The sequence below is a fragment of the Musca domestica genome, unplaced genomic scaffold (assembly GCF_030504385.1).
Source record: "Musca domestica strain aabys unplaced genomic scaffold, Musca_domestica.polishedcontigs.V.1.1 77, whole genome shotgun sequence".
NCBI lineage: Eukaryota > Metazoa > Arthropoda > Insecta > Diptera > Muscidae > Musca > Musca domestica.
Window position 1 is genome coordinate 2,457,412 of NW_026712400.1, and position 26,942 is coordinate 2,484,353.

The 26,942-nt window shown below is 37.5% G+C and overlaps 1 protein-coding gene across 13 annotated transcripts in view; it reads left to right on the forward strand.

Moving 5' to 3' along the window:
* LOC101901314 (pneumococcal serine-rich repeat protein) overlaps positions 1 to 26,942 on the forward strand; it is a 520,206-nt gene that overhangs the window by 423,842 nt on the left and 69,422 nt on the right. For all 13 annotated transcript variants that reach the window (XM_059130596.1, XM_059130601.1, XM_059130595.1 and 10 more), the window contains one exon: positions 215 to 307. In XM_059130596.1, coding sequence (XP_058986579.1) covers positions 215 to 307 — 93 coding nt within the window. The remainder of the gene's footprint in view (positions 1 to 214; positions 308 to 26,942) is intronic.

The following is a 26,942-nucleotide window of genomic DNA, read 5'->3' on the forward strand; positions in this document are numbered from 1 at the left end:
ATAATGATGATGGATGGTGATGATGATGATGATGATTTGGATGCAAAATAAACAACTATTGCCTGTTTTTGGGGATTTGGATGCAATTTGCATTGAATGCATTTATAATGGAATGTACCTACAAAAACAACCGATTATAAAATTAAAAATATAAAAAAAAAAAACAAAACCAACGTTATCACCTACCTGCCCATGTATTTTCTCACACACACAGGGATTTGGTTTTGTCACCTTTGCAAATAGTGCCGATGCGGAAAGAGCACGCGAACGTCTTCATGGTACAGTGGTTGAGGGTCGAAAAATTGAGGTGGGTGCATGTTTAATTACTTTATTGTTCAATTATACAAATATATTTGTATTTAAGAAATATATATACTTATTGCTTGTTTGCTCTGGGGAAAGACATAACAAAAAACCAAAAAAAAAAAGAAAAAAATTAACTGAAAGAGGCAAATATATTTTCAAAAGTATATGTTGCCTAGTATTGCAACAAAATGTTTATTTAAAAAAAAAATATATTTTCATGTTATGATCCTCTTGTTTGTAAACGAGCGATATGTACCGAGCAAAAATACTTATAACAAATCGGGGGTAGCAACACTTCTTAGATTAACAAGGACATATTACAAGAAATAAATAGTTATATTTTGGACCTATAAAAGGCGATAAATAAGTACTATTTTTGAGACTTCTTATTTATTCGGCTTTTAATTGCACAAAAAATTACGACTTATTTCGTGTGAAATTCATGTTTAAATAATAGGTTGGTAACCTGATTTGTAATGAGCAGTTTTACTTGGTCTATTTTCATTTTTATAATTAATTAAAATTATTTTATTTGATTTTGTTTAAATTATGAAAATTTCTCAATGACATGTTGCATGTTGGGACAATGTTGAACGGAGAAAAATGGATTGAAAGAACATCTTGCAACATTTTTATGGTGAACGTAAAATATTTTTTTATTTATTTATTTTTACTTGGGCAAAATAGCCAAAAAAGCTGAAAAGATGCTTGATGCATCGTTTGTTCTTAATTTTACAACAAAGTACAAAAAATTGTTTAAAAAGACATTCTTAACTTGTATTATCTCACACCCACATGCAACGATTTGTTGGAGGATCTGCATGTGACGTCAACCTACATGTTGTGTTGCATGTAAATACAAGAGACTATGCTTCAATGTTAATAGGAAACAACTTAAAAAATATAATTCTAGCAAAGGTTATGTCTACTACCTTAATGCCGGGGACAAATTTCGGCATGTAAAGGGTGTTTTTTTAAGTCCGATAGAACTTGAAATTATAGAATGTTTTTTTTAATCGAAAGATCAATACGTGACATTAACATTTGAAAATGATTTCGGGCATATGGACACCGCGGCTGTTCTTGACGAAGTGCATTGTGGACGTCCAATTTTTGGCCACTTTTTCGAGCACTACTGGCCGTATGTCACTAATAACACGAACAATGCTGGCCTTCAAGGCGTCAATTGTTGCTGGTTTATCAGCATAAACCAGTGACTTCACGTAGCCCCACAGGAAATACAGGTGGGGAAAGGACAGGTCCACTTCTCGAAATCAACTTATCGCCAAATTTTGATTTCAATAAGTCGATGGTTACGTTCGCCGTATGGCACGTAGTGCCATCCTGTTGAAACCACATCTCCTCCGGATCAAAGTAATCCATATTTTTAAAACAACCAGTAAAGAAAGTTTTAAAGTCGGGCGGGGCCGACTTTAGGATACCCTACACCACTTTGCTAATTTAGTAGAGCTCCACATAACAATTGAAAGTTTTTATGGGAGACTTCAATTATACACGCTACGATTAAAATTATAATTTAAAGTTCAAAAGACTCAATATGCCGAAGCATTTGTATCTTTTAAATTCGGACTTTTATTGCCCATTTGGTGCACAATTAATTTGAAATCGGATAAAGATATATATGGGAGCTATATCCAAATCTGAACCGATCTCGATAAAATTTGGCAAAGATGTTTCTGAGCGGTATTTGATATATTTCCGTGAATATCGTTGTTACAGAGTGCATATTATGGCTGTGGGTAACAAATATAACAAATCGGATGAACATTATATATGGGAGCTATAGCTATATTTGAACCGATCTTCACCAAATTTGACATACTAGCTTCTAGACTCAATTCGGTCGTAAGTGCCAAATTTCATCCCATTTGGACAAATATTAGACGTTTGGTGCACAAAGAAGGGTAAATCGGACGAAGTTATATATGGAAGCTATATCCAAATCTGAACCGATCTCGATAAAATTTAGCAAATGTATTTCTGAGCTGTATTTGATATATTTCCCGAAATATTGTTGTTATAGAGTGCATATTACGGCTGCGGAGGACAAAAATAACAAATCAGATGAACAATATATATGGGAGCTATAGCTATATCTGAACCGATTTCGATCAAATTTGACATACTTATTTTCAGGCCTAATTTGGTTGTATGTGCAAAATTACATACTATTTGGGCAAATATTAGACGTTTGGTGCACAAAAAGGGCAAATCGGACGAAGATATATATGGGAGCTATATCTAAATTTTGACCAATTATCTCCAATTTCAATAGAGTTCGTCCTTGGGCTAAACAAATGATATGTGCAAAATTTCATCTGGATAGGGCAATAAATGCGAACTGTACTTTGTTTACAAAAATACATGGACAGACGGACATGCATAAATCAACTCAGAAAGTGATTCTATGCAGATCATCAAAAGGAACTATGGGTCTATCTCGTTTCCTTTTGCCTGTTACAAACAAATGCACAAAGACATAATACCCTGACCACCTTGTGGTGTAGGGTATAAAAATCATTGATCATGATGCGGTAACGATCTCCATTGACCGTAACGCGAGCTCCGGCCTAATTTTTGAAGAAATAAGGTGCGTAATTTTGTAATTTTGCTTATTAACAAACCCGTTAAGCGCCTCATCGCTGAACACAATTTTGCGATAAAACAACGGATCATTTGCCAACTGCTCTAGAACATGATTTTCAAAGTAAATTCGGATAATTTCGTAACGTTGTTCAAGCGTGAGTCTATTCATGATGATTTGTCCGAGTATACTGAAACAAAAAAAAAAAAATTAAACAAAATTTAATTTGTTCTGTTACTTTTTACAATTTAAAGTTCTATCTAGCTTAAAAAAAAACACCCTTTAGTTATTATTATTATTATACTATGCGACAAAATCAATTTCTTCCAAAGTTACAGTAGTAGTAGAAGTCGAAAATATAATGAAAATAGGGCTAAAAATATTAAACACATGTATCCGCATTTTAAAAGTTTATATCGACAAGTAACCTAAATAGAGAGGAGAAGTTCCGCCCATTTTTACATTTTTTAAAATATACGCATTTTTTAGAATTTTATTACATTATCAGAGTAGACCTTATATTCCAGATATTATATGTCAACGTGCGTGAGAATTGTGCGATTATGTTCTAATGAGATCTATGATTTTGCTGAGGACTTACAACATACCACGACGAATGCTACTCCTTTGAATTGGAAAGAACCTGTCATATACATAGATATAATATGGTTAATTGTGAGACTAAAAATGAAATTTTGTGTAGAATACTTCTACCTTTGACACTAATTCTAAGTTTTGTACGACTTCCATGCAGCAACTTGTAAAAGAACAACAACAATTTTATCAAAAAAAAAAAAAATGTTTCCATGTTTTTTCGGCAAAATTGATGCACTTATGAGTATTCATATAATGTACACCTATCGTTGCCGACTTATAGTGAAATTTTGCGTAGATTAGTTTAGTCTTTGATGTACAGGGTGAGATAAAAAAACTGCAACAAAATCAAACACCATAATTTTTACATTTTTTTTAAATTTCATTAAATGAAAGCAATAAATGTCGGAAATAGTATAAAATTCTAGAAAAGGTTAAGATTTGTTCGAATTGGACACCTTTGACACGAATTATAGCCTCCAAACGGCCAATGAAACCGTCATACGCTACCCGAATGTTGCTCAGCAGTATTTTGGCCCATTCCCGGCGAAGCACTTGCTTGAGGTGATCGACACGTTGGTATTTTTTAGTACCAACCTTGCTTTCCAAAATACCCCAGACACAATAGTCCAACGGATCGGTATCCGGAGATTTTGGTGGCCATTGTGCGCTGGAAATTAAGCGAGGAACCTCATTTTGTAACCATTCTTGGGTGGTGCGTGCTGAGTGCGATTGTGCAGAGTCCTGTTGGAATGTCCAAGGTCTGCGGCCAAAATGTTTGCGTGCCCAAGGCGTTAATACACCTTCCAGAATATTTTTGCAATAATATTTGGCATTTATTCTGATGCCACGGTCGATTAATACGAGCGAAGAGCGACCATGGCCGCCGGCGCTTGGGTTCTGGATGCTAACCGAAGGTGCACATTTTCAGCTGACCACTTTGGCAGGTAAACACGATCATTTTGTTTGTTTACAAACTGCTGGACAACGAATGTTTTGTCATCGGAGAATTCCAATTTCGGCACTTCACCACTTTCGGCCAAGCGAAGCAACTCTTTAGCTCTTTTGAATCAATTTTCTTTCTGTTGTGGTTTAAGTTCTTGCACTTTTTGGAATTTCAATGGTTTTACCCCGAGCTCATTTTTCAATATTTGCCGAATGGAATATTGCGATATGTTCAACTCACGAGACATTTTTCGGCCACTGCGACGCGGGTTTCGATCAAGTCGCTTCTTTACTTTTCGAACCATTTCTGCTGATGTTGCTGTTTTCTTCCGTCCACCTGCTTGACGTCGGGTTACGCTACCAGTATCACGGTAACGAGCGATGGTACGAGACACAACAGATTTATTCACATTTAAATGCTGGAGTTCTTTAACAATAGCCACTTGTGGTTTTCCAGCCAAATATAAAGAAATCACACTATCACGCTTGAATTCCATCACGAATAAGTTTTTTCTGGAAAATTCTCACTAAAGTGCATTTGTACGCTTATAAACAATATAATGAGCTGTCACTGGAATAATTTTAACAGCTGTCGGAGGAGTGGCTTAGAAATGGCAGTAGCCTAAAGTTGGTTTTTCTTACAGAAATATTCCCCGGACTTTTGCCAGAAATATTGCAGCAGATACAATCTACACACAATGCATAGATTCGAAGGAATCTAAACTGAAATTTTTGTATGAATGGTAAAATGGGCGGAACTTCAACGCATTCAAACTTTCAAAAAAACGGGTACATCTGTCTCACATTTTTAGCTCTACTCTACTCGAATTTAATACAAAATTCATTGTTCAATTTGAAAGATATGTATCAAAAATACTGCGAAGCCTAGTGTTAAATATTGGAAGGCCTTTACCTATAGAAGTTTTAGAGAACAAGAGGGGAAATGAAACAATTTCTCTTAAAATATTGAAACTTGCATTAATCTATCTCCTTTAGTTTGTAATTTACAAGCTGTCTATATTATTTTTAATGTTTATCATTATCATTCCACGAAACGTTGTCTGATACTGCAGTGGCATTCATTCTCATTAAATTTGTTTTTATTCTAACTATCGTAAAAAGCTAGCCATTTTTTGTTTCACCTCTTGCAACGTGATATTTTATAACATTATTTTACTTTGATCATCTCACAATTAATTATCCCATTGACTGGCTGAATCGCTCGCTTTTAGGATAATCGTTTTGATTGAAAATGTTTCAGTGGCTCAGATTGCAGCACGTTACTGCTCACTAATTATGTAAAATGTTTTGCAATATTTTTAATTTGTAAATTATCTTTCATCATAAGTAATTAATGATAGACGTGTAATAATATGTTGTGTGGTTCAGGAGAAAAAAAAAAGATAAATGGCAAAAAATTCAATACGAATGAGTAAAATATTTAATATCCGTTGAAATTTTCAGAGGATAATATTTTTTCAATGTGTGCTAGAAATATCCATGATAAATAGAAGCGACTCATTCTACGGTCGTTGGCTTTTCGTAATGGCTACATATAATATTCATTAGTATGTTCAATGTGGTTTTGAAAAACCACGCCTCTCGGTTAAAGGCTGGATAATGTTTTTTATCTTTTTTAATTCCTAAACTAAGAGGACATCGTTATATGAATATGCTTACATGTCTATTACTTGGTAATGAGGAAATTGAGTTTTTGGTTTTTTTCCCAAGGAATAAGCCAATATATTACATTTACTGGTAATGTAGTTGGAGGTAGTTCATTTACATTACCTTTTAATGGGTTATTCGTCTAATGTGGCTTCCAAATTTTTGTTAGCTAATTATTTGCATTCTACAGTACAGGGTGAGATAAAAAAAACTGCAACAAAATCAAACGCCATAATTTCTACATATTTTTTTTTTAATTTTATTGAATGAAAGCAAAAAATGTCGAAAATAACATCAAATTTTAGAATAAGTTTAAATTTGTTCGAATTGGTCGACTTTGGCACAAATTATGCCCTTCAAACGGCCAATGAAACCATCACACGCTGCCCGAATGTTGCTCAGCGGTATTTTGGCCCATTCCCGGCGAAGCACTTGCTTGAGGTGATCGACACGTTGGTATTTTTTGGTGCCAACCTTGCTTTCCAAAATACTCCAGACACAAGAGTCCAACGGATTGGCATCCGGAGATTTTACCACTTTCGGCTAAGCGAAGCAACTCTTTAGCTCTTTGGAGTCTATTTTTTTCTGTTGCGGTATAAGTTCTTGCATTTTTTGGAATTTAACCCGAGCTCATTTTTCAATATTTGTCGAATGGAATATTGCGATATGTTCAGCTCACAAGACATTTTTCGGCCACTGCGATGCTGGTTTCGAACAAGTCGCTTCTTTACTTTTCAAACCATTTCTACTGATGTTGCTATTTTCTTCCGTCCACTTCCTATTACGGTAACGATTCCAGCCAATATAGAAAGAAATCACACTATCACGCTTAAATTCCATCGCGAATAACACATTTTCTGGAAAATTCTCACCAAAATGTTTTTGTACGCTTGTAAACAATATATAGAGCTGTCGCTGGAATAATTTTAACAGCAAACTCTTTCGAACCAGCGTCCTTAGGATTTATAGTCGGGCGTTCAACATCTGTGCCGCCGTTACTAACTACTTGGTATGATATAGAAAATAAGTTATTTTGCCTTAAATTTCGATGGGAATTACTCATTATTTCCTATGTCATGTCAATTTGAAAATAAGGGGTTATAATGCTGTTTTGTTAGAAGTTACTGATTCTAAAATGTCCATAATAAACCTATTATTTTGTATGGAGATTTTTGCTGGGACCGTATTTATACCCTACACCACAAGGTGGTCAGGGTATTATGTCTTTGTGCATTTGTTTGTAACAGGCAAAAGGAAACGAGATAGACCCATAGTTCCTTTTGATGCTCTGCATAGAATCACATTCTGAGTCGATTTATGCATGTCCGTCCGTCCGTCTGTCCGTCCGTCCGTCTGTCCATGTATTTTTGTAAGCAAAGTACAGGTCGCATTTATTGCCCGATCCAGATGAAATTTTGCACAGATCATTTGTTTGGCCCAATGACGAACCCTATTGAAATTGGAGATAATCGGTCAAAATTTAGATGTAGCTCCCATATATATCTTCGTCCGATTTGCCTTTTATTGTGCACCAAACGTGTAATATCAGTCCGAATTGTATGGAATTTTGCATATACACCCAAATTAGGCCTGAAAATATGTATGCCAAATTTGATCGAAATCGGTTCAGATATAGCCATAGCTCCCATACATATTGTTCATCCGATTTGTTATTTTTGTCCACCGCCGCCGTAATATGCACTCTGCAACAACAATATTTGGGGAAATATATCAAATACAGCTCAGAAATACATTTGCTTAATTTTATCGAGATCGGTTCAGATTTGGATATAGCTCCCATATATAACTTCTTCCGATTTACCTATTATTGTGCACCAAACGTCTATTATTTGTAGAAATGGGATGGAATATGGCACTTACGACCGAATTGAGTCTAAAAGCTAGTATGTCAAATTTGGTGAAGATCGGTTCAGATATAGATATAGCTCCCATATATACTGTTCATCCGATTTGTTATTTTTGTTACCCACAGCCGTAATATGCACTCCGTAACAACGATATTCAGGGAAATATATCAAATACAGCTCAGAAATATCTTTGCCAAATTTTATCGAGATCGGTTCCGATTTGGATATAGCTCCCATATATATTTTTATCCGATTTCAAATTAATTGTGCACCAAATGGGCAATACAAGTCCGAATTTAAAAGATACAAATGCTTCGGCATATTTAGTCCTTTGAACTTTGAATTATAATTATAAGCATAGCGTGTATGATTGAATTCTCCCATAAAAACTTTTAATTGTTATGTAGAGCTCTACTAAATTAGCAAAGTGGTGTAGGGTATCATAAAGTCGGCCCCGCCCGACTTTAAAGCTTTCTTTACTGGTTTTTACGTATTTTGTTCGTTTACCAAAAACGACTCTTGAACTAACAACGTTTAGTTTTGTACTTGGACGCAAAACTATATGCCGCCGTTACTCATTACTTGGTAATAAGAAAAATAAATTTTTTGGTTCTGTAATTTCTTAAGGAATTAACCCATTATTTTCAATCTACAGCTAATGTAGAAGGTATTTAACATTGCATTACCCTTTAATGGGTAATTCGGTTCATGTGACTTCCAAGATTTTGCTGGGTGCTATGTAGTAAAATTACATATCTTACCCTGTGTTTTATATTCCCAACTTAAGCTACCTCTTACATCCACTTTTGCTCTTCAAGTAAAGCAGCATATTTAAAAGTTGGTAACCATTCTAAATTCACTTTCCGCCTTACAATTTCGTAGTTTATTAAGTATTTTGAAGGGGTTATGACAGTGCTGGTGGGGTTGATGGTAGTGGTGGTGGTGGTGGCGGCGGCCATGACACATGCAAATACACCAATGAAAATGTAAAAAAGCCGAACAAAAACTTGACGGCACATTTTGTTTCAATTGCAGAATGTTTCTCTTCTACTTTTTGTCCAAAAAAAAAAAAAAGAAAAATGTTAACAATACAAAAAAGACTTGGGGAAAAAACATTTCTCGCTACAACACAATCACACAAGAGAATTAAAAAAAAACGAGCAAACATACACGAAACTTTCGTATAGTTTTCAAACAACTGTATTTGCATATGCCGAAGTGCCTTCAACATATGCAACACTATTTATGGTAATTTCTTTCCACTATTTGCATTCATTCCGGGTTGCTGGAAAATGGTTGTTACTTGTTCTCCCTCGCTCTCTCTCTCCCTCCCTCCCTCTCTTTCCTTGTAATGCAAATTGATGTTACTTAGCCTGCCAAAATGAATTTCACTGTCATCATTGATATAAATAAGCCAAAGTTGAAAAAAACGACAAACGAAAAAAATGTTTTTATTTTGTTTGAAAAATTTGAGTACCCATTTCATTAACTTGATATTAGTTTTCTTTTTAAATTATTGAAACAAAATATAAGCCAAATAAAAACATTTTAATAATTTTAACAATCCTTTTACCAAAAATCAAGAATAGTTTAGAGATACTGTTTTTGAGATACTGGAAACAAAACAAGTCATGCAGTTTTTATTTTTAATAATAATCTTTTCTAGTTTAGAGAAAATTGCAGGCATACAGGATGAGATAAAAACCAGTAAAGAAAGTCTTCAAGTCGGGCGGGGCCGACTTTATGAGAGAATTCAGAATCAGAATCCTTTTATGGGAGAATTCAATCATACACGCTATGATTATAATTATAATTTAAAGTTCAAAGGACTAAATTTGTATCTTTTAAATTCGGAATTGTATTGCCCATTTGGTGCACAATTAATTTGAAATCGGATAAAGATATATATGGGAGCTATATCCAAATCTGAACCGATCTCGATAAAATTTGGCAAAGATATTTCTGAGCTGTATTTGATATATTTCCCTGAATATCGTTGTTACGGAGTGCATATTACGGTTGTGGGTAACAAATATAACAAATCGGATGAATAATACATATGGAAGCTATAGCTATATCTGAACCGATTTCGATCAAATTTGGCACACATATTTTCAGGCCTAATTTGGGTGTATATGCAAAATTCCATACTATACGGGCTGATATTACACGTTTGGTGCACAATAAAAGGCAAATCGGACGAAGATATATATGGGAGCTATATCTAAATTTTGACCGATTATCTCCAATTTCAATAGGGTTCGTCCTTGGGCCAAACAAAAGATCTTTGCAAAATTTCATCTGGATCGGGCAATAAATGCGAGCTGTACTTTGTTTACAAAAACCATTCCTTTTGTAACCATTCTTGGGTGATGCGTGCTGAGTGCGATGTGGCTGAGTCCTGTTGGAATGTCCAAGGTCTGCGGCCAAAATGTTTGTGTGCCCAAGGCTTTAACACACCCTCCAGAATATTTTCTCGATTATATTCGGCATTTATTCTGATGCCGCGGTCGATTAATACGAGCGGAGAGCGACCATCAAATGTTATAGCGGCCCACATCATCACCATGGCCGGCGCTTGAGTTCTGGTGGCCAACCGAAGGTGCACATTTTCAGCTGACCTCTTTGGCAAGTAAACACGATCATTTTGTTTGTTTACAAACTACTGCTGCTGGACAACGAATGTTTTCTCATCGGAGAAAACAAAATTCGGCAGTCACCACATTCGGCCAAGCGAAGCAACTCTTCAGCTCTTTTGAGTCTATTTTTTTCTGTTGCGGTGTAAGTTCTTGCATTTTTTGGAATTTTAATGGATTTACCCCGAGCTTATTTTTCAATATTTGCCGAATGGAATATTGCGATATATTGAGCTTTTTTCGGCCATTGCGACTCGTTTTTCGATCAAGTCGCTTCCTAACTTTTCGAACCATTTCTGCCGATGTTGCTGTTTTCTTCCATTCACTTCCTTAACGTCGGGCTATGCTACCAGTCTCACGGTAACGAGCGATTTAATCACATTTAAATGCTGGAGTGTTCCAGCGATAGCCACTTGGGGTTTTCCAGCCAAACATTAAGAAATCACACAATCACGCTTGAATTCCATCACGAATAATAGTTTTTCTGCAAAATTCTCACCAAAATGCTTTTGTACGCTTGTAAACAATATAATGAGCTGTCACTGGAATAATTTCAACAGCTGTCGGACGAGTGGCTTAGAAATGACAGCAGTCTGAAGTTGGTTGCAGTTTTTCCATCTCACCCTGTATATGACAAATATATTGGAAAAAAATACTAGTCATGAAATTTTTATTTTTGATAATAATCTTTTCTAGGGAGATTAAATCTAGTTCAGAGAAAAGTGCAAACATAAGCGAATTTATTAGTTTTTTTTTTTCTTTTACCAATTTATATTTCAACCACATGAATACTCGAAACCTCATACAAATGCAATTTATTATCCTCTTTATTAAACTGACAGCAACTCCAATATGGGTTAAATGAAAAAGTATTTTTATTGAATTATTAGAAAACTTTTTTTTGGCATATTAAAAATCTTTTTAATTGAAAATGTTTCGAAATTTGAAATATTTTCAACTACACATTTTGATTTGCCAATAAACACAAGTCATGTGTAAATTTCACCATTAAAACTTATTCTAATCTAAAACTTTGTAGTTATCAACAGACGATGACTGCACTGCTATGTAACTGGTTTATGTAATAACTGTATATTGGCAGAAAAGGAGGAGAAATTCGAAGGAAATACATTGATATTAGTAGTGGTGTTGTTGTTGTAATAGATTTGAAATAGGAAAGGTGGATAATTTTTTTTTATATACTCCACCATAAGATGGAGGGTATATGAGTTTTGTCAGTACGTTTGTAGCACCTCGAAAATGTCAAACAGCAATTAGAGTTCTCAGTATATACCCAACAGAAACTTTGGGGGGGTCATGTTGTAATGTTTATATCAGACTATTGAAGTGGACTTCTGCCACAGAAGACAGAACTCACTGCAAACTCTACATACCAAACGATTTCCCTGAAAAATGTGGCTAAAATCGTCAGAGTTCGAATATTGGGAAGTAACTAGTAAGTTAACGTGGACCTATATATGCGACAATGATATGCGTCAATTCCGTTTGTAAATGTGGCTTATATCGCCCAAATACCGAATATCGGCTGGTATCACTGGGAGAGCTTTAAGAAAATATGGATCTAAATATATAGACAATATTCTGCCACAGAAGGTAGAATCCACTATAAACTCAAAGTGCCGAATTTTGAGCAATTCTATTAGAAAATGTGATCTAAATCGTCAATATTGACCTCGAATATTGGGAGTTGCAGTTATATGGAGGCTATACGAAAACGTCCGGCATAACCCAGCTACGAATTTAAACTTCCTAGTAGCAAAAGGTGTATTCTTCGTAGTTTGAGTAGTGAGTGAGTTCTTCGAGGAGTTACAAATTAAATGACAAAGGTATGGAGTATGGCACGGAGGAAGTACAAAATGAGTCTATGAAGCCATTGATCACATATTTTGTATGTTGAATATTTTATTCCTTCCCAAAATCAGGAAAAAAAATTCAAAAATTGTTACGTAATTCGGTTTTCACTTAACCCAGCGTAGATGCTGTTTTATATCCCGGTGAGACTTGCACCAACCAAAACGAAAGTTCGTTTAAGATTATGAGTCTTACAATGCTGTATTCAATAACTCCCAAGCGTGCTTAATTTTCATAGTCTAACTATCAGTCTACTTAGTCCACGGCTCTTTACTTTAATTTCGACGTTTATCGCTCGCCATTCTATACTGAACTGAGTGGCTGGTTTCCTACACGCTCGTATTTGTAGGTCCTCATCCATACATGGAAGTATAGAGAATCAAAATTCAGCTACAATATTCCACTTCTATTCAACATGAGGTATGTGTGTATGTTCATGACCGTACACACACATACAAATAAATAAATGCATGTAAAGAACAGGGACCGTAATTATAAATACGAGTGAGCGAGAGAAAATTATTATTAAAAACGTTACAATGAGAACCATAAAGCTAAGGCGGATACCAAAATAAGTATGAGAAAAATACAACAATAACAAGTAAATCAAGTTAAGTTCTTCCGGGCTGAAATGTAACTAACCTACACCATGAGATATAGAAAACATTTATTAACTAAAGTATCATATCTGAATTCAATATTCGAAAATGTTCCACTTTAAACTACAAATCCCAGTAAGATCGATTGGAGAATGCAGTTAAAATTTCAAAATTCTAAAAATTGGGTGGAACCGTTATATGGGCGCTATATCAAAACGCCAAAACCAATATAGACAACTTTCTACTACAAGGATTGTTATCTATATCTATTCCGAGTAAAAATGTGGCAGAAATCATCAAAATACCGAAAATCGGGCGGCACCGCTATACGGAAACCGTGAACCCATAATAAACAATGTTTTCAAACCGTGGTAGAATCATTAAGACCTACAAACACTGAATTTAAAAAAATGTCATAGAATAACATTTTTCCATGTTTGACCTAAAGTTTTGCTCAACATACCGGAAATTTATAATATCTGAATCGCACAGGCCTAATTGCAAAAATCCAGCAAACTTTGGTGTAGTCCTCAAAAAAGATACCGGCCGATATTCGCAATAAAACTTATTACAAAACGCATTACTTACCCATTATTTTAACAGGGACCAGAATTTAGCTATTATTCCTTGACCACAAACAAGAGGACGAAATGAGTACTTATTATTTGCTTACTGCAAAGTACCACCTACTATTTTTGCTCTAGGAAGTTGAATTATACAGTTCACACTTGGACAATGCACTTGGTCTATAGTTGTGTCAATCTAGTTTATAATTCAGCACAGCAGTATTAGTGATTTCATAAATTGCATATCACTCATACGCAGAGTTTTCATACAAACGACCGGAGTCCACGGAACTAGATAAGGAACTAGTTCGTTCAATTGAATTGCATTGACAACAACTCTAACTTTGACTCTTTTACGAACATTAATCGTCGGTAAACTTGTCGTATTTTCTTATTGAACTATTCGTATTTTCTTATTGAACTAGCAACCTTAGGTTTTACGGTCGGACATGCCCGCTCTGTAGCTTTGTACCTCATTACTGAACGTAATGATGAAAGTAAGTTATTCTGGTCGCATTTATTGCCCGATCCAAATGAAATTTTGCACAGATCATTTGCTTGGGCCAAGGACGAACCCTATTGAAATTGGAGATAATCGGTCAAAATTTAGATATAGCTCCCATATATATCTTCGTCCGATTTGCCTTTTATTGTGCACCAAACGTGTAATATCAGCCCGAATTGTATGGAATTTTGCATATACACCCAAATTAGGTCTGAAAATATGTATGCCAAATTTGATCGTATATATTTTTCATCCGATTTTTTATTTTTGTTCACTGCCGCCGTAATATTACTCTGCAACAATAATATTTGGGGAAATATATCAAATACAGCTCAGAAATGCATTTGCTAAATTTTATCGAGATCGGTTCAGATTTGGATATAGCTCCCATATATAACTTCGTCCGATTTACCTTTTATTGTGCACCAAACGTCTAATATTTGTCCAAATAGGATGGAATTTGGCACTTACGACCGAATTGAGTCTAGAAGCTAGTATGTCAAATTTGGTGAAGATCGGTTCAGATATAGCTATAGCTTCCATATATATTATTCATCCGATTTGTTATATTTGTTACCCACAACCGATATTCAGGGAAATATATCAAATACAGCTCAGAAATATCTTTGCCAAATTTTATCGAGATCGGTTCAGATTTGGATATATCTCCCATATATATCTTTATCCGATTTCAAATTAATTGTGCACCAAATGGGCAATACAAGTCCGAATTTAAAAGATACAAATGCTTCGGCATATTTAGTCCTTTGAACTTTAAATTATAATTATAATCATAGCGTGTATGATTGAATTCTCCCATAAAAACTTTTAATTGTTATGTGGAGCTCTACTAAATTAGCAAAGTGGTGTAGGGTATCATAAAGTCGGCCCCGTCCGACTTTAAGGCTTTCTTTACTGGTTTTATGTAAGCTTTAATTTAAAAGCTTACCCAATATTTAAAAGGAACTTCTAGGTACTTCAAAATTAATTTAAATTTAAATCTCATATTTCCTATACACGTTTCAGCTCTTTAGAAAAGAAATGCTATTCAACCGCAAAGCACTCATGTGGCTATTTCTTCTCTTTTGTGGTGGCCATAATTTTTGGCTTTCACTTGCCGTTGAACAATATTGGCCATAAATATATTTGGACATTTATTTCATTTGCAATGAAAGCATAACTTAAAGTAATTGATATTTTCGTTTTGGGATACAGGGTTGAGAAAAGCCATGGGTATTCTGCAGAACATTTATATTGAATTTTAAAATGTTGTTTTTTTATCTTTTTTAGTCTAAAAAAGTAAAACATTAAAAGTGCAGAGATGAGATTTGGGATATTTGAATTTTTAACAATTGACTTTTGATGGCAATTTAGTGGTAGTTTCTAAGACATCTATAATATCATTTTTATACTATCTGCCATATGGTTAGAGAGGTTATATATCATTTGATACGACCAAAACGTGCCTCATCGAAATAACCCTGAGTCTCTTTGGACCAAATCCGTTTCTGTGCGCCTGCCTGTCTGTCTGGCTGACTGGTGCGCACGATAACTCTCGAAGGGAGTATCCGATTTGGTCCAAACTTGGTGCATCGTAATATTTTTGTCAAACTTAGTTCGAGTTAGGAGATGGGTAATATCGATCCACTCCTTCCGGTACCTCCCCCACAATAGCGTGAAATTAAAAAAAAAAAACAAGTTAAAAAGTATCAGTCGGTATTGCCGCCAGATATATACCCTCAGCCTATGTTCGATTATTTAAATATATTTTGTTAGTGTTAAGATTATTCAAACGTTTGACCCTCTATGGAGCAGGTCCTGAAGGAATGGGCCAATATTGCCCATTTCCTATCGGACCCAAAAATATGATATAAATATTGCGATAGATGTGCCAAGTCTAAATGGAATCGGATGTTAATTTGGCCTTTTATGAGCTTCATGGGTACTCAAAATTTCAATAATTTGTGGGGGAGGTACCAGAAGGAGTGGACCGATGTATTCACCCTATACATCAGACCATGGGTTACTACAAATATTAGGATGTGTGAAATTTGAAGACAATCGGACTTTTACATCACATTTAATGAGATAGTAATTATTCAAAATGTTGACCATTTGTGGGGGAGGTACTTGATGGAGTAGACCGATATTGTCCATTTTCACACCTGACCTAGTACTGACGCAAATTTTAGGTTATGCAAAGTTGGAGCAGAATAGGATTATCCATTCACTTTTTGTGCAAAAAATATATTTTTTTGAACATTTTGACCTTTTGTTGGGGAGGTACCAGAAGGAGTGGACCGATATTGTTCATCTTAACACCAGACCTTGGGTTAATATAAATATTGGGATGTGTGAAATTTGAAGACAATCGGACTCTTACATCACATTTTATGAGAGTTGTAAATTTTGACCATTTGTGGGGGAGGTACTTGATGGAGTGGACCGATATTGACCATTTTCACACCTGACCTAGCACTGAAGCAAATATTAGGATTTGCATAGTTGGAGCAAATTCGGATTATCCTTTCTTATTCTGTGCAAAATATATATTTTTTGAAAATTTCGACCTTTTGTGGGGGAGGTACCAGAAGGAGTGGACCGATATTGCCCATCTCCGAACTCGATCTAAGTTTGACAAAAATATTACGATGTACCCAATTTGGACCAAATCGGATACTCCCTTCGAGAGTTATCGTGCGCACCAGCCAGACAGACAGACAGACGAACGGACGGACGGACATCGCTAGATCGACTCCAAATGTTCTGAAACGGATTTGGTCCAAAGAGACCTAGGGTCTAAAACCGTTATTTCGACTAGACACGTTTTGGCCGTATCAAATGATATATACCCTCTGTAGCCATATGGCTGAGGGTATAAAAAAACATATTTTACGGCACAGAAAGAAAGGATAATTCGATCTTGTTCCAACTTTGCAAAACCCAATATTTCCATCAGGTGCAAAAATGGACCCTATCTGTCCACTCCATCAAGTACCTCCCACACAAAGGGTCAAATTTTTGAATAATTATAACTCTTATAAAATGTGATGTAAGAGTCCGATTGTCTTCAAATTACACCCTTCACAATATTTTTATTAATCCAATGTCTGGTGTATCGGTCAACTCCTGCTACCTCCCCCACACAAATTCCGATAGGAATACCCAATATTTCGATCAATGCTCTGTCAGGTGCAAAAATGGAAAATATCGATCCACTCCATCAGGCACCTCCTCCACAAAGGTTCAACATTTTGAATACTTATAACTCTTAAAAAATGTGATGTAAGTGTCCGATTGTTTCAAATTTCACACATCACAATAATTTTATTAACCAAAGGTCTGGCGTTAAAATGGAATATATCGCTCCTTCTGGTATCTCCCCCACAAAAGGTCGACATTTTCAAAAATTATTTTACTGCACAGAAAGAGAAAGAATATTCCAATGTTGTTCCAACTTTGAAAAACCTAATATTTCCATCAGTGTCAGGTGCGAAAATGAACCATATCGGTCACTCCTTCTGTTACCTCCCCCACAATGGGTCAAAATTTTGAATAGAGAGAAACTTATAGTCTTATAAAATGTAATGTAAGAGTCTTATTGTCTTCCAATTACACATATCACAATATTTTTATTAACCCAAGGTCTGGTTTGAAGGTGGAATATATCGGTCCACTCCTTCTGGTACTTCGACCACAAAGTGTCAAAATTTTGAGTGACCACAACAATCATAAAATAAACATCCAGATCATATTCAAACTAACGCAAGATCTGCTGTGAAAATGGGATACACCCTCCGATACCTCCCCCACAAACGGTAAACATTTTGAATATCCATGAAGCTCATAAAACGCAAAGTTAACATCGTATTCCGTTCGTACTTGGCAGATCTATTATAAAGATGGTCGAGATCCACTCCTTGTGATACCTCCCCCACCAAGTGTCAACATTTTAAATATTTCTGAAGCCTATAAAGCGCGAAATTAGAGATTGGGCCATTTCTTCTGATACCACCTCCACATTGTGTAACGACAGGATTTCTCCCCTTGGGCTGGAATAGCTCGTCGGGGTCCAGGGGTTCGTACAGATATTTTATTTATTGAGACAGAAAGAGAAAGACAGTGGTTTACGTTTTGATATTATGTTTTTATTTAAAAAAGGAATTTGAATTATATATAAACTCTATATATTCTAACTAGCCTAATCGTCTTCGGTCCGGGTTTGGTGGTTCTTCCACTCGAGACCTGGATAAGTACTCGAGAACGGGACAAGGATACAGGATCAGGGTGTTCAGGATTCGGGATGGGTTCCGTGCGAGAGACCTGGATAAGTACTCAAGCAGGCTACTGGATATTCAAGGATACGCTATAGGGATCTGGACTAGGGTTGCCAGAGACCTTAATAAGTACTCAGGCACTACAAGGATCTAGGATACGTTTGCAAGAGACCTTAATAAGTACTCAAGCACTACAGGATGTTCAAGGATACGTTTGCGAGAGACCTTAATAAGTACTCAAGCACTACAAGGATCTAGGATACGTTTGCAAGAGACCTTAATAAGTACTCAAGCACTACAGGATGTTCAAGGATACGATTGCGAGAGACCTTAATAAGTACTCAGGCACTACAAGGATCTAGGATACGTTTGCAAGAGACCTTAATAAGTACTCAAGCACTACAGGATGTTCAAGGATACGGTTGCGAGAGACCTTAATAAGTACTCAGGCACTACAAGGATCTAGGATACATTTGCAAGAGACCTTAATAAGTACTCAAGCACTACAGGATGTTCAAGGATACGGTTGCGAGAGACCTTAATAAGTACTCAGGCACTACAAGGATCTAGGATACGTTTGCAAGAGACCTTAATAAGTACTCAAGCACTACAGAATGTTCAAGGATACGTTTGCGAGAGACCTTAATAAGTACTCAGGCACTACAAGGATCTAGGATACGTTTGCAAGAGACCTTAATAAGTACTCAAGCACTACAGGATGTTCAAGGATACGGTTGCGAGAGACCTTAATAAGTACTCAAGCACTACAGGATGTTCAACGATACGGTTGCGAGAGACCTTAATAAGTACTCAAGCACTACAAGGATCTAGGATACGTTTGCAAGAGACCTTAATAAGTACTCAAGCACTACAGGATGTTCAAGGATACGATTGCGAGAGACCTTAATAAGTACTCAAGCACTACAGGATGTTCAAGGATACGGTTGCGAGAGACCTCAATAAGTACTCAGGCACTACACGGATCTAGGATACGTTTGCAAGAGACCTTAATAAGTACTCAAGCACTACAAGGATCTAGGATACGTTTGCAAGAGACCTTAATAAGTACTCAAGCACTACAGGATGTTCAAGGATACGATTGCGAGAGACCTTAATAAGTACTCAGGCACTACAAGGATCTAGGATACGTTTGCAAGAGACCTTAATAAGTACTCAAGCACTACAGGATGTTCAAGGATACGGTTGCGAGAGACCTTAATAAGTACTCAGGCACTACAAGGATCTAGGATACGTTTGCAAGAGACCTTAATAAGTACTCAAGCACTACAGGATGTTCAAGGATACGATTGCGAGAGACCTTAATAAGTACTCAGGCACTACAAGGATCTAGGATACGTTTGCAAGAGACCTTAATAAGTACTCAAGCACTACAGGATGTTCAAGGATACGATTGCGAGAGACCTTAATAAGTACTCAGGCACTACAAGGATCTAGGATACGTTTGCAAGGATCTAGGATATGTTTAAGGATACCACTGGGATTCAAGGACTAGAGACCTGGATAAGTACTCTAGGCAAGGATGTCCAGGATAAATTTCTATATATGCACTTACCGGTCTGGTGTTGTCTCGTTCACTGTTTTGCACTCACTGTCCCGATTCTGCCATTGCCTGCCCTTTTATACCCGGCTCCACCACGTGTTCGCAGTGGAGTAACGGGAACTTGTTTACGAAAAATTTGGTTATCACAACAACATCACCTGTGCTCATCACCGCCAATGGTAGTGATAAGTGATGCTGTGTGTTGTTGCGATAACGGTTTACCTCTCTTTAGTGTGGTTGCTCGCAAGAATTTTGCTAGGCAATTGGAATTTACGATAGTGTTTTGTGTGGGCAAAAATGACGAAGGATTTTTGCCGTCACACTTCCTCCCTTCCTGGGGTGGGGTCCTTAAGCTCGAGGTATGACAACTACGTGACCCTTGCGTCCTACCAATACTCGAAATTTACGGCTTTCGACCTCAACCACTCGCTTATATTGCTCTCCTGGCCTATGTAATTTTAATGCTGCCCTAATATGGGGCTGCAGACTTTCGCACACATCCGCGGGAAGCCTTACTTCACAACGAAAGTTGACGTCACACTCCACTCTCGCCGGTGTAGCCGCCACGCTTCTAAGTTCTTGGGGTGGTCTGGATGTTTCCTCTCTAAAATTTTCCATAAATACTGTGATACTACCTGGAGTCTTTGTAGCAGCTTTGTGATGGGTGGCAACGGTTGAGTTTCTCATAGAAGTAATTGAGTAATTGTTTGGCTGCGATATTTGGACTGACTTCGGCGAAGTCGCGGGTCGCGGATATTTGGATGTTGTGTTAATGTCTCGTTTCCTAAGTTTCGGAGCTGTGCCATGTTTGTCGTTCGCCGAAATGCATATTACCATTGGTACTGGTTCCGCTTTTGGAACTCTTTGGGCTGGAATAGGTTGTCGTATTTTGCAGTATGTCGTGGTAGGCGAATCGGTACCCTTTTTAAGGGTCTTTCTCGTGGTCTTTGCTGTCTTGATTTCGCCTTGGAGTCGATGACTGCGAAGCTTGGTCCGGTGTATCCGCTGTTGCAGTGTTTTATTGGTTGATATGTTGCTGGAGGATGTCACCGCGAGATGCCGACTTTTCGCTGAGTGTGTAACTGTAGCTTGGTTTGCTTTGAGAATCGGAATATCGCAGCACAGCCCGGCGCACTGGATTCTTGTCTGGCTCATCCGGAGGAAATCTAACCCAAGAATTATGTCTTCACTGGCATCTGTCATCACAAAAAAGTCGATTTGGGGTCTACTCCGACCAAAGGATACCTCTGTTCTCATTATTTGGTGAATTTTTTGCTCTGATCCGTCGGCTAACCTAATTATGGTTCCTCGCATGCTTTTCACTGCCTTGGGATCAATCGTCTGCGCCATTTTCTTACTCATAAAGCTTCTGGTTGCCCCGGTGTCCACCGTGGCTGAATACACACGATCATTTATCACAATCTTAGCAATTAGACGTGAGTCCGCGAAATAAAGGGTTGTGGCTCGGTGGTAGGGGTAACTGTCATCGAACCCACATTTCCTACTTCCATGCGGGCTCGACGCTCGTTTCCCGAACGTTTTCGGCAACACTCTATTGTCCGTATACCTTGTCGACCACATTCCCAGCAAAAGAGTTTCGGTGGGTTGCGACATCCGGTGGCAAAGTGTCCCTCTTGACCACATCTACGGCAGGCATTGGCAGGGTTGAAAGCTCTTTCTTTGTCCTTTCTTGGTTCGACATGCTCGATCTGTCTATGGTGGTCTCTGGCAATGCTTGGTATGGATGGTATATCTTCGAGATCTTCCGCCATCTCCAGGAGGCTTGCCAAGTCGGTAAAGTCCTTCCGCTTGATGTACCACATATACTCGGGACGGGCATTTTTAAAGATTCGCTCCACTCTTTGCTCCTCGGTGTAGTCGGTATGCCTCATTAGGTCCTGCATCGACAACATATAGTCCTTAAACAACTCCCGAGACTTCTGTTTTCGCTGGCGTATCTCATCTTCCAAGTTTTCCATAAATCGAGGAGGGAGAAAGAACTTTAACAGGTCTTTCCGGAAGGCCTCCCAAGATTGCCACGACTTGCGATTGTTGCGGTACCACATTAATGCCCGTCCGTGGAGAAACTCTGGCATCATTTTTACTAGGTCGTTAATGGGGATTTGGTACATCTCGGCTCGTTCTTCCAGTCTTTCCACGAATTCGAACGGCTTACTCTCCCCAGTAAAGCTTATACCCCACTTCCGAACCTGCTCAGCTGTACTCTGAATGTCATGTGTTTTCTTACTCTTTGCCCTCGGCCCTTCTATGAGTGTTTCTTCTGTGCTTAGTTTCCGAGGGGTCGCCGGTTTTGCCTCTTTCTCATGTAATGCTTGGATTTCGAGTAGTCTCTTTGTGACATCTGGAGAATGCATTTGTGATATGAACATCGCGAACCTTTTCCTCTGCTCATCTACTGTACCGTCGACTTCACAATGGAACTCGTCAAGGTATTTATTCAGGTCGTCTTTTCGGAGGCTGTACGCCCAAGAAACGCGTAAGTCTAACGACATTATCTCTTGCCGCCCACTGTAACTTTACGTAAATTTTCACACGCTGTGTAACTCTCTCTCTTTCTCTCTCTGTCCCTGCTCGGGCGCCACTGTAACGACAGGATTTCTCCCCTTGGGCTGGAATAGCTCGTCGGGGTCCAGGGGTTCGTACAGATATTTTATTTATTGAGACAGAAAGAGAAAGACAGTGGTTTACGTTTTGATATTATGTTTTTATTTAAAAAAGGAATTTGAATTATATATAAACTCTATATATTCTAACTAGCCTAATCGTCTTCGGTCCGGGTTTGGTGGTTCTTCCACTCGAGACCTGGATAAGTACTCGAGAACGGGACAAGGATACAGGATCAGGGTGTTCAGGATTCGGGATGGGTTCCGTGCGAGAGACCTGGATAAGTACTCAAGCAGGCTACTGGATATTCAAGGATACGCTATAGGGATCTGGACTAGGGTTGCCAGAGACCTTAATAAGTACTCAGGCACTACAAGGATCTAGGATACGTTTGCAAGAGACCTTAATAAGTACTCAAGCACTACAGGATGTTCAAGGATACGTTTGCGAGAGACCTTAATAAGTACTCAAGCACTACAAGGATCTAGGATACGTTTGCAAGAGACCTTAATAAGTACTCAAGCACTACAGGATGTTCAAGGATACGATTGCGAGAGACCTTAATAAGTACTCAGGCACTACAAGGATCTAGGATACGTTTGCAAGAGACCTTAATAAGTACTCAAGCACTACAGGATGTTCAAGGATACGGTTGCGAGAGACCTTAATAAGTACTCAGGCACTACAAGGATCTAGGATACATTTGCAAGAGACCTTAATAAGTACTCAAGCACTACAGGATGTTCAAGGATACGGTTGCGAGAGACCTTAATAAGTACTCAGGCACTACAAGGATCTAGGATACGTTTGCAAGAGACCTTAATAAGTACTCAAGCACTACAGAATGTTCAAGGATACGTTTGCGAGAGACCTTAATAAGTACTCAGGCACTACAAGGATCTAGGATACGTTTGCAAGAGACCTTAATAAGTACTCAAGCACTACAGGATGTTCAAGGATACGGTTGCGAGAGACCTTAATAAGTACTCAAGCACTACAGGATGTTCAACGATACGGTTGCGAGAGACCTTAATAAGTACTCAAGCACTACAAGGATCTAGGATACGTTTGCAAGAGACCTTAATAAGTACTCAAGCACTACAGGATGTTCAAGGATACGATTGCGAGAGACCTTAATAAGTACTCAAGCACTACAGGATGTTCAAGGATACGGTTGCGAGAGACCTCAATAAGTACTCAGGCACTACACGGATCTAGGATACGTTTGCAAGAGACCTTAATAAGTACTCAAGCACTACAAGGATCTAGGATACGTTTGCAAGAGACCTTAATAAGTACTCAAGCACTACAGGATGTTCAAGGATACGATTGCGAGAGACCTTAATAAGTACTCAGGCACTACAAGGATCTAGGATACGTTTGCAAGAGACCTTAATAAGTACTCAAGCACTACAGGATGTTCAAGGATACGGTTGCGAGAGACCTTAATAAGTACTCAGGCACTACAAGGATCTAGGATACGTTTGCAAGAGACCTTAATAAGTACTCAAGCACTACAGGATGTTCAAGGATACGATTGCGAGAGACCTTAATAAGTACTCAGGCACTACAAGGATCTAGGATACGTTTGCAAGAGACCTTAATAAGTACTCAAGCACTACAGGATGTTCAAGGATACGATTGCGAGAGACCTTAATAAGTACTCAGGCACTACAAGGATCTAGGATACGTTTGCAAGGATCTAGGATATGTTTAAGGATACCACTGGGATTCAAGGACTAGAGACCTGGATAAGTACTCTAGGCAAGGATGTCCAGGATAAATTTCTATATATGCACTTACCGGTCTGGTGTTGTCTCGTTCACTGTTTTGCACTTACTGTCCCGATTCTGCCATTGCCTGCCCTTTTATACCCGGCTCCACCACGTGTTCGCAGTGGAGTAACGGGAACTTGTTTACGAAAAATTTGGTTATCACAACAACATCACCTGTGCTCATCACCGCCAATGGTAGTGATAAGTGATGCTGTGTGTTGTTGCGATAACGGTTTACCTCTCTTTAGTGTGGTTGCTCGCAAGAATTTTGCTAGGCAATTGGAATTTACGATAGTGTTTTGTGTGGGCAAAAATGACGAAGGATTTTTGCCGTCACAATTGGGTTCAAGAAACAAAACGATCAAAGAAAACAAAATGAGCATCAAACTCTCTTCAAATTTCATTCACACAAACATTTTTGCTAACAAAATATTTGTTGTAAAGATGATATATATCTGCGAACCCCTTCTGGTACCTTACCCGCAAAGGATAACAATTTTCAATACTTTTATCTGTCATAATTTGCAAAACAAGCCAGGTATTCTTTAAAACTTGCCATAAATATTTCTCTCAACCAGACAATCGAGATGAATATGAAATTTATTATTTCCCATAAAAATGGATACAAATTTTAGATTTTCTTATAATTTTGCCCCTACCAATATTTTTATCTGTATTAGATGAATAATTTTCCCTTTAGTGCCTTAATTCGTTTTAACTACCTCAGAGTTTAAATTGCATCCACATTGTGGTAATTTTAAAACTTCACATTCCAAAATAAGGAAGAGACTCATCTAACTTCGCACAAATATTGATTTAATTTCTTCACTTGGGTATCTACTTGAGTATCTACTCACATCCATACATACACTTTAATAGGACAAAATAAAAAAAGGATTATGTACATACATGTTAGGGCATCTTGTTGCACGACTCGTGTTCACATTGCAAGTTTAGTGCTTTAGTTAGCCTGGCTATACAACAATTACAGAGTCAACTTAGTCTCTTTCCCTCTCTCTAAGCGCTTCGTGTCAATTGGCACCAAAAATGTGTGACAATGCAAATTCGTATAATTTTTCATTTGCTTCAATGATACCAACGAAGGACATCGAATGACTTCCTCAAATGGCATATGAATGGCTAGCGAGGGTCGAAATTGAAGTTTTTCAAATGGGATTTTAACTATTTAAAAATGAAATTGGAGTATTTTATTTTTAAATTTCTCATTGGGCTTATATACAAGCAGGGCTTATATACAATTTTCCATCACAAAACCGAAGATGGCGACAGATTCGAGATTCCATTTCCACACTTCATCTGTGGCCTCGGCCATTGTTCGATTATTTAAATATATTTTGACTTCTGTTATGATTATTCAACCTGTTGACTCTCAATGGTGTGGGTTTTGAAGAAATGGGTCAATATTGTCTATTTCTTATCGGACCTAAATAAATACGATATTAATATAGGCTAACTTGGTGACTGGTTGATAACTTTCTTCACTTTACATGACACATGTGATAATTTGTGAAGGAACAGATATAGTCGACCGAAGTATTCAATTTTCATACCTCTAATCTAATTCAGATAAAAATATTGGTACGGGAAAAATTACAAGAAAATCGAACATTTATATCCAATTTATGGGAAATCATAAGTTCCATATTCATCTCAGGTTTCTGATTGAGAGAAATATTTAGATATAGCAAGTTGTAAAGAATCGCTGACTTGTTTCGCAAATTATGACAGATAAAAGTATTACAAATTGTGACCCTTTGTGAGTGAGGTACCAGAAGGGGTTCGCAGATATATATCATCTTCACAACAGATCTTGTATTAGCAAAAATGTTTGTATGTGTGAAATTTGAGGAGCTTATTTCGCTTTCTTTCAGCGTTTTGATTTTCTAAATCTTGCACCCTTTGTGGGGCAGATAGCAAAATAAATTGTCCGATCTCTACCATCTTTATAACTGATCTTGTGTTGATGGAAATATTGAGATGTACCAAGTCTGAAGGAAATCGGATGTTAATTTCGCTCTTTATGAGTTTCATAGGTACTCAAAAGTTTGACCCTTTGTTGGGGGGGGATATTGGTTGTCCAGAAGGAGTGGACCAATATATTCCATCATCATACCTTGTGAAGAGTTAATAAAACTATTATGATGTGTGAAATTTGAAGATAATCGGACACTTTTATAAGAGTTATAATTATTCCAAATTTTGACCCTTTGTAGGGGAGGTACTTGATGGAGTGGACAGATATGTATACCCTACACCACAAGGTGGTCAAGGTATTATGTCTTTGTGCATTTGTTTGTAACAGGCAAAAGGAAACGAGATTGACCCATAGTTCCTTTTGATGATCTGCATAGAATCACATTCTGAGTCGATTTATGCATGTCCGTCCGTCCGTCCGTCTGTCCGTCTGTCCATGTATTTTTGTAAACAAAGTACAGTTCGCATTTATTGCCCTATCCAGATGAAATTTTGCAAAAATCATTTGTTTGGCCCAAGGATGAACCCTATTGGAATTGGAGATA